Genomic DNA, 9,736 nt, shown 5'->3' with positions numbered 1-9,736 from the left:
TTACAAAACAGGCTTCTGGCCCTCATCAATTGTTGTAGCAGTGAGAAGAATAAGACCTGTAAATATGAACTCAGTTATCTAATGCCCCATAACAGGTTACTTCAAACGTTTTAGTAGCTTAAAATAACCTATTTTGATCACAGATTTTCACCATGAGCATGGCTAGCAGGGACAGCCTATGTCTATACACTTTTGGATGGACTACTTAAAAGCATGGGGATGTTTCATTTACTCAGACATCCGGTGCCCAGGCAGAGAAGACCCAAAAGATTGGGGCTCCTCAGGCATCTTACTCTCTCTCTATATGGTCTTTCCACATGGTCCCTCCAGCATGGAGGTTTAGCAGCAACAAGACTTCATAAATGGCAGCTCAGGGCAGCAAAGGTACATGTCATGAAAGAGGAAAAAGAGAGCACCAGCTGGAAAATATATCACATTTTATGATATGGTCTTGGAATTCATGCAGTGTCACTTCTACCTCATTCTGTTTATTAGACCTAAGTCATCAAGGCTCACCCATACCAAGAAAAGAGCAATTAGACCCCACTGTTTGTGGAAAGGGAGTCAAACTACAAACATATCCTTTGGCCTCAAAATATTTATAATCTTGGGGCGCCTGGGTGGCGCAGTCGGTTAAGCGTCCGACTTCAGCCAGGTCACGATCTCGCGGTCCGTGAGTTCGAGCCCCGCATCAGGCTCTGGGCTGATGGCTCAGAGCCTGGAGCCTGTTTCCGATTCTGTGTCTCCCTCTCTCTCTGCCCCTCCCCCATTCATGCTCTGTCTCTCTCTGTCCCAAAAAATAAATAAACCTTGAAAAAAAAAATTAAAAAAAATAAAAACTAAAAAAAAAAGAAAAAAAAATATTTATAATCTTTCTACATGTAAAATACACTCCCTCCCATCCCAAGACAACCCAACCTCTGCAAAAGTCTCACCTATTACAGCACCAGGCATAGGTTCAAAGTCCAGAATCTCATCCAAGTGTGTATGAGACTCTTCAAATGCTATTTATCAAGCACAGCTCCTCAGGTGTAGCTATCCTCAATTTGAAGATACGGTGAACTACAGAGACAAATTATATGCCCTCTACATACCAACATATAATGGTGTAAAGGCATAAGAATCATTATAGGCTTTTCCATTGAAAAGGGGTGAAAGAGAGGCAAACTAGAGTTATCAGTCAATAAGAATTCTGAAATCCAGTTAGGCATGTACTGATGGTTTCTTGACACAGGCCTGCTGCCTGGGAATGCAGCACAGCATGTCTATATATCTTAACTCTACCCTTTGAGCTCATGGTTTAACCCCCTTTGTCATCTTTTCCATAAAGAACTGCTTATGTTTGCAGCTCAGTAGTTTCATCAGTCGGCTTCCTGAAAGTAGTATGTCAGAAGTCCAAAGGTCTCTTTTTATGTTTTACTGTCTCAGTCCCTTTCAGTCCAAGCTGGGAGTGTTTCTGCAAGTACACTTCTCTTAAAACTTCGTAGATCTCTTATGAATATTACTAGGGTTTACCCCATCAGACAAAAGCTACACCCACAAAGCTCATCAAGATAAGGCATTCTCTATCTTTGGCTTGCTGTCCTTGATACTCTTGAAAGCCCTATTGTTGAATAGAGACAATTTGGCATTCATGTCCTTTAAGATCCTTAAAGATATTTATCTGAGATACCACCTCGAATCTGAGGTCTTTGCAAAGAGTTTTAGAATAAAACCTCTGACATCACCTTTATTCTCTATTTTCCTGACATTGTCCTTCAATTGACCTTGTTCAAAAGCCTTTTCATAATTTTAATATTGTTTGCCATCTGAAGAAAATGGAATGAGAAAGTTTTATTTTTGATTCCAGCAACTCCAAGCTTCATTATATATGAAAGTATTTCTTTTACTTAACACTCTCATCTTGCATTTTACTACAGACAGCTAGAAGCCACTTCAATAATTTGAAATCTCCTTAATTTTGTAGTTCTATTTTCTTGTTAGTTCTATTTTCTGCATTACTACAGATCGTAATGTTGCTTAACTTTTTGTCACTACATAATAAATGTCCTCATTCTTCCAACTTTTGATACCATTATCCTCAATTTCCTTTCAGTTCTCACTCAGTGGCCACCTTGAGGACCCCCAAGTTACCACTAATAGTCTCTTCAAGGGCTACTATACTTTAATTTTCTCAAGGTCCTTGCAGCTGTATCCTGCCATTCCATCCCAAAGCCACGTTTTAGGTTTTTGTTCTGGCAGCACCTCACTTCCAGGTACTAAAATATGTCCAACTGTCTACTATTGGGTAACAAGCCCCAAAACTCAGTGGCTTAAAACAGCAACATCTGTCTTGCTCATGAAGCAGTCTATACAAAAGGTTGATATAAGAAATTAAAAATAGGGGCGCCTGGGTGGCACAGTCGGTTAAGCATCTGACTTCAGCCAGTTCACGATCTCACGATCCGTGAGTTTGAGCCCCGGGTCAGGCTCTGGGCTGATGGCTCGGAGCCTGGAGCCTGTTTCCAATTCTGTGTCTCCCTCTCTCTCTGCCCCTCCCCCGTTCATGCTCTGTCTCTCTCTGTCCCAAAAATAAATAAATAAATAAAAGTTGAGAAATTAAAAATAAATGGATATAAATATTCATTGATTGTAAAGCTCAAGATTATTAAGATGCTAATCCCCAAATCACTATCTACAGATTCAACACAATTCCTATCAAATCTAACTAGATTTTTTTGGAGAAATTGACAGACTGAGACCAAATCTTATATGTAAATGCATATAAAGCTAAAATAATTATTTTAAAAAACAGGTAGTAACACTGATTTCAAAACCTGCTTATTATGAAGCTACATTAATCAAGACAATGTGTCCTTCACATAAGAAGAGATACATCAATAGAACATAATCAACAGTTCAAAACCACACATAGTCAAATTATTTTTGACAAAGGCATAAAGTTAATTCATTGGGTGCAAGAATTGTCTTTTCAACAAATGCTGCTGGAGCAATTAGATATCTATGTTAAATTTTTTTTTTTTTTACCTTATATGGTACAAAATAAATAAAAGCTGGAAATAAATCACAGACCTAAATGTAATAACTAAATATACAGAACGTCTAGAAGGAAACACAGAGGAGAATTGTAACATCATTAATTTTTCTGAAAAGATAAATTAGTTTGTTTTTATCAAATTTAGAACTTTTGCTCTTCAAAGACACCATTAAAAAACTGAAAAAAATACTATGGTCTGGTAAAAGTCAAGTTTGCTATAACAACCATTAAGGCAAGGCAAATTTGGGAAACAATTTGAGTACAATGTAATTTACAAAGTAAATTTCACAGATTGATGTGCAATTGCATCCACAAGAAACCCTATGTGAATGGACAAAACTGCACCCATTTGAACTGAGTCACATAGGTATACACAGAATGAACACACACATATTCAAAAACCTACCACTTACCCTGATTCAGTGTATTATCTTTTATGTTTTGCCATTCTTTCACATTTGTGAAAATTATATATATAATGAATATGTGTGTGTGTGTGTGTGTGTATTCAACAAGTCAAAAAAATGAGTGTCTTGACTCAAAAATGCTGAGCAGTGCACATAAAAGGAATGTTTTAAGTATTAAAGAAGCTTGAAACAAAGCATTTTTAAAGAAATGAGAGTGGTATCTCCTCACTAATAGGCATAAAGGAATATATATTGCAGACCATCAGCTATAACACTGAAAAAATAAAAGAAATTCCTAGGTCTTTGAGCAAGTGCTGCAGTCAGTAAGAAGGCAGCCTAAAGAAATAGAAGCAATGAAAAAATTACTGAGCATATGGGCTGAAGACCAAGCAATTAAAAAAAATGAAAAACTTTCCCACAAAGAGAAAGCACTATCTACATACAGAAGCCTTAAGTATAAATCACCAAATCCTGCAGAAATGGTTTCTTAATGCTAGTATTGGCTAGTTTGGTGGTTTCAGACAGTGCTGGAGCTGTAGGGAAAGAAACACACGTCTAAAATGATAGCTTTTTTCTGTCAGGATTTGGAAGGTGTAATTACACTGCATTTTGTCTTCCATTAGTGCTACTAAAACGTCGAACAGTGCAGCTGTCCTTCTCGGAAGGTAGTCTTTTTCTCTCCAGCTGCTTTCAAGATCTTCTGTCAGGCTCTGCCATTTTATTATAGTGGGTCTAGACATGGATTTCAAATTATTTTTCCTACTTGGAAATTCTTGGACTTCCTGAATTTGTGAGTTAGTATGCCTGATCAATTTTGAAAAATTCTCAGGTATTATCACTTTAATTTATGCCTCTTTCCCATTCTCTCTCCTCCACTGTTGATACTTCAATCAAGTATATGTTGGAACTTATATTCTATCTTCCTCATTGTTTCACTCATTTTCTTTTTTTCTTGTGTATTTTGGACAATTTATTCTGATGTATTTCACTTCAAAAATTCTCTCTTCACTTGTGTCTAATATACTGCTAGATGTACTTACTGAATTTTCAGCAGGTGGCAGAAATGGAAAACTGGAACTAGAGAACTGTAAAACTAGAAAAAGTATCAATGTCAGAATTTGAATCACAGAGAAAATTCGTTCATCAATTTGTCATGGTCCCTAACTGTCAATATGGATTCTCCCAGAAGCAAACTAGAAGGCAAAACTCAAAGCAACATTTAAGTGCATGTAGTCTTGGGCAGCATTGGGGGGCGGGGCGGGGGGGGAGGGATGGGGGCTGTGATTTTAAGAAAAACTTGTAGGGAAGTAGGAAAATGAGACAAGAAAGAAAGGAAGCTAATACAGGGTTTATTACCAGCAAGCTACCTTTGTAGGCAACTTAACCCTCTGAGGAATTCTGTAAGGATAGTGTTTCTCCAACATTGGAGTGCATAAATATCATCCATTTAAGCATATATTCTTGATCCCCAGACCCAGAGATTCTGTTTCAGTAGTTTGGGGGTAGGTTCTAAGAATCTGCACCTCTAACTCCTGCACAATAGTAATGTTAGTGTTACAGGTCTGTGTGTCAAACTTTGGTGCAGAAAATGTTTGAGGGAGTTATCCTGCCCAAGAGGACAGTGAACTGGAGTATTTACCCACCAACTCCCATCAGTCATTGTTTTAAAAGACTTCTCTCAAACACCCTGGTACTTCCTGTCTGCCTGCACATAGTCAACACAGATGTCTGCAGCCAAGAGAAACCTCTCAGGAAATAAGTCACAGGTGCTGTCATTTGGAAGTCAGGTTGGTGTGTATTTAAATGCAAAGTGCCAAGGAAGCGTGAGCAGAGCAATGACAGCATTTGCTACGCTGCTGTATGTGGTGTCATGGGGAAAATAAACATTAACCAAGAAATTATACAAATAAATTAAAATTATGGTAAGTGCTAAAAAGAAAATTACATGAGACTATCCCTAAAGATAGCCTCATATTATTACAGATGGCAAATTACTAGAGTAGTTAATGCTGGCCAAAATCACTGTTTTATAAATTTGTTAAGTGCCAACTCCAGATCAGTATCATATACATCAGCCGTAACTGACTGTACATACCTTATTTGCAGTCACTGTGATTGGTAGTTTACAATACAAATGTGTGCATAATCATTGAGCTTTCCATTTTGTTTCATTTGGATAAGCCTTAGTTAAGATTTACTCGTTTTATAAATCTTAAGTTGTGAATATGGAAAGAAAGCTGCTTACTTCTATTGTTTTTTCCATTAAATGGCTTCACCAAAGGACCTAAATCATATTGGATTTTAAGAAGTATGCTACAATCTATTCTACTATGTAAGATGTGTCTTTTTGATTCTGTAAATCCATATTCACTTTCCTTTCCAAATATATGCATCATCTTAAAGCACCTAAAGAATTAGCAACTGCAATGTTAGGGAACAGTCCACAAAACTACCCTTTCTTTAGGGGTTTCAAGAGCACCCTCAAATTTGATAACTTGCTTTACAAGGACTCAGTTCATTGAAAGATGTTATAGTCACGATTACAGTTTATTACAGGAAAAGAATACAGATTAAAATCAGCCTAGGGAAGAAACACACAGGACAGACTCTAGGAAAGTAATAAATGAAGAGCTTCTAGTAGACCTCTTCTGTGGAGTCATAGACTTTCCTGATATCACTGTCTGATAACATATACAGTACTGCCAACCAGGAAAGTTCACCCAAACCCTAGGGTCCAGAGTCTTTACTGGGGCTACATCAGAGTGGCATGCTGACCTCAGTTTCTAACCTTAAGAAGTTGAGCTGAGACTGCTTGATTTCAGGTCTCATTCTAAATCACCCTGTTACTATCTAGCTTGGTCCAAGGTCCCCAGGCTAACAAAGACATTTCTATCAGACATGCAGGACACTCCAAGGGTATAGAGATTACATCCCCAAAGCCAAGAACAAAGGGAAGACCTTATTTTGGGCAAGTTTACATTCTTTACTACACTGTACCTTACCCTCTTCTATGTGTCGTCACTGCACTAAAAAGCCCTGACATTCCTTTTTACCTTACTGAGCTGAACTGCCACATTATGATATTGACAAAAATGTAACTACATGTAGATTTTTGTAATTAATGTGCTTTCAATACTGCTAGACTTTTATTAGCATAGTACTTGGGAAAAATCCATTTATTTGATACTTGAAACCAAGCTAAGATTCACAGCTCAATCTTATGCTAGTATCACAGGTAGAAGGTCTTCTTTTTCTATATTGGTCTTCATTGCTGAGTCATATTTTGCAAAATACTGCTCAGGATAATCAATCCATGACAGAATACTTTGTTTAAAATCACAATGAAAATCTGGCTTTTGAAATACTATCAATATACATCAGATCATTATATTCCCCTTCCAGAAGATGATTACTGTACCTTAAGAAAATTACTCAGGAGCTCTTTGAGCTTCCCGAGCCTGCAAAAATAACTTCCTAAAACTAGCTAAAAACTGAAGACTGCTACCTTTTAAAAATCAGCTGTTAGTGTTTCTAAATCATTATGCTTTAGATCACTCCTACTGCACAAAATACTGATTTGATATGTGTGCATGTAACAATGGAATATCTCATCATCCTTTTCTTTAGAGGCACAGAAACTCCTAACTACATTTTTGGTTCAGTTACATATCATAATGTCCTGTGCTGTATAATTTGTAATACATCCATACAAATGGTTGATTTCAGAGTATAAACATTTAAAATCTTGACAAAAAAAAATAAATGTTATATTGGGAACAAAGACTGTATTTTATAAATGAGAAATTCTGATATAATATTTTTGAAAAGAATCTTAGCAATATTAAAATTAGTATACACAAATTACTTTTTCTAATGTTGAAGATTTCTTTTAGAAAAGCATTGACATATTTTTATAGCTTAAAGAGAAAAACATTCTCCTTTGAATACAAGCACCAACAAAAACCATTATCCAAACAAACAGAAAATATATTTTGTCTAAAAATGCCAGAATTTTTAAATTAGGGCATAATATTTAATATAAGTAGTTAGAAAATATATTTCATCTAAAAATTAATGCCAGAATTTTAATGAGGGTATAATATTTAATATAAGTAGCTAACAGTGCTTGCTTCAGCAGCACATATACTAAAATTGAAACAGCACAGAGAAAACTAGCAAAGCCCTACGTAAGGATGATATGCAAATTTGTAATATGAGCAGCTAACAAAATTCTTATGGGACTACAAAACATATTTGACACATACTTGTTTAACATTAGTTTCTGTCTTAAAATCTTAGAACATTTTTGCTAACAGATGCAACTGCACTAAATTTTAAAATAAAGAAAACACAGCAGGAGGCAATTAAACATACTTTATCCATAAATAGATCATAATAATCACCATGAGATTAATAGACAGTAAATTTACATACGCATTTTTCCAAAAACTTGAAGATATAATATGTATATCTTGAAGATTAGCTACATATGTGTTTAAAGAAGTATCTATGTAAAATTAATGTATACATTAAAATTAAAATGTTTTAAAACAAGCCATAAATACTTTTACCTTGTGCTTGGCTACATATTCTCATTCCTTATTACGTTAATGAAATTCTGAACATTAAGTAAAATGCTAAAACTCAGGCTGAAATTTTAGAATATTAGTCGTTCTTAAGGATTTCCTGCCCTCCAGTGGTATCTGCCTTAATATTTTCACTGCACCTTTCAACATTACAAAGACACATTGCTTCTACATTTACATTATGAAATTATATCACACTGTATGGCAGCATCTAATTTTTTTTCCATTACAGGTTCACTGTCTGTCTGGACCCACGCATCACATCTTGCAACCTGTAGAATGCAGTTATTACTGGTTATATTCTGCGAATTGTGTGCTGAATTACACTGAGACTGTGGAAACTGATCTGTATTATCTTTCATTGAGAGGTGGTGAAGATTCTCATTTTGTTCATGAATTTTGGCATTGTTTTTAATAATCCCATCACATGGAGGTTTTGGCATCCTTTCTGGATAAAAACTACTAGTTATTTGTTTGGTTCTGATGGCTCTCCTATTTGATTCTTCAACGTGCTGCAATATTTTATCTTCTTCTTCAGATAGCTAAAAGAAATTCAGTAATTTTGCTGTAAATTTTTGCTTAAATTTCTAAAAATCATTCAATCACTTCAAAGCATTCTAAAATTCACACTATAGAAAATTTAAAATATAGAAAATATTGGCAGGCTGCAATTCAAAGCTGGCACACCAACAAATAGTCTTCAAACATTAATCCACTGCTTCCAGAGATTCCTCAAAAAATTAAAACTAGAACTACCATATGATTCAGTAGTGCTACTACTGGGCATTTAATCAAAGAATACAAAAACACTAATTCAAAAAGATATGTGCAGCCCTATGTTTATTGCAGCATTATTTACAATAGCAAAATTATGGAAGCAGCCCAACCGAAGTGTCCAGCAGTAGATGAACAGATAAAGAAGATGTGGTATATATATACAATGGAATACTATTCCACCAGGAAAAAGAACAAAACCTTGCCATTTGCAACAACATGGAGGGACCCAGAGACTATAATGCTAAGTGAAATAAATCAGAGAAAGATAAATGCCGTATGATTTCACTCATAAGTGGAATTTAAGAAACAAAAAAAATGAACAAAGAAAAAGGAGACAAGCCAAAAACAGATGCTTAACTATAGAGAACTGATGGTTATCAGAAGGGAAGTGGGTGGGGGAGATGGGTGAAATAGGTGAAGGGGAATAAGAGTACACTTATCATGATGAGCATTTAGTACTGTATAGAATTGTTGAATCTCTATTACACACCTGAAAGTAACATAAGACTACATGCTAATTATACTGGTATTAAAACTTAAAAAAATAATAACCTACTGCTTCCCAGGAGGTTATGGACTTTTAAAATAGCAAGAACAATAATAATCCTTGTATTAAAAATGCAGAAGAGCTAAGAAAGGAAAAGGGAATTTTGTCTGTTCTCAATCCCCATAATAGGCTACATCATCCCCCTACCATTTCACACAAAGAATTGATAAATAAATAATTCACTCATTGACTCATTAAGTTCAAAAATATCTAGCTTGTATCTTTTATAGGTCCAGCTTCATGAAAAATATAATTTAAGGAGAGTATCAGCTAATGGAAAATCAAATCAAATAGACAAAAGAAATTAAATAAGAATAAGTATCTTAACTGTCATCTAAAAAAGTCAAATTTTAAGAACTTTTAATAGGTGTAGATTTCAATT

General features: G+C 35.4%; 1 protein-coding gene and 1 pseudogene across 2 annotated transcripts in view; one reads left to right on the top strand and one right to left on the bottom strand.

The window, feature by feature from the left end:
- Positions 1-7,566: 7,566 nt before the first annotated feature.
- Positions 7,567-7,679, top strand: LOC122474135 (annotated as a pseudogene).
- Positions 7,680-7,717: 38 nt separating this feature from the next.
- Positions 7,718-9,736, bottom strand: part of CB4H12orf40 (chromosome B4 C12orf40 homolog) — a 57,252-nt gene continuing 55,233 nt past the window's right edge. For both annotated transcript variants that reach the window (XM_043563326.1, XM_043563327.1), the window contains one exon: positions 7,718-8,572. In XM_043563326.1, the coding sequence (XP_043419261.1) occupies positions 8,210-8,572 (363 nt within the window). In that variant the 3' untranslated portion in view covers positions 7,718-8,209. The remainder of the gene's footprint in view (positions 8,573-9,736) is intronic.

The sequence above is a fragment of the Prionailurus bengalensis genome, chromosome B4, assembly GCF_016509475.1.
Source record: "Prionailurus bengalensis isolate Pbe53 chromosome B4, Fcat_Pben_1.1_paternal_pri, whole genome shotgun sequence".
In the NCBI taxonomy this organism is placed as follows: domain Eukaryota; kingdom Metazoa; phylum Chordata; class Mammalia; order Carnivora; family Felidae; genus Prionailurus; species Prionailurus bengalensis.
Note: the sequence above shows the minus strand (reverse complement) of the source record. Positions and strands in the feature narration are given on the sequence as shown.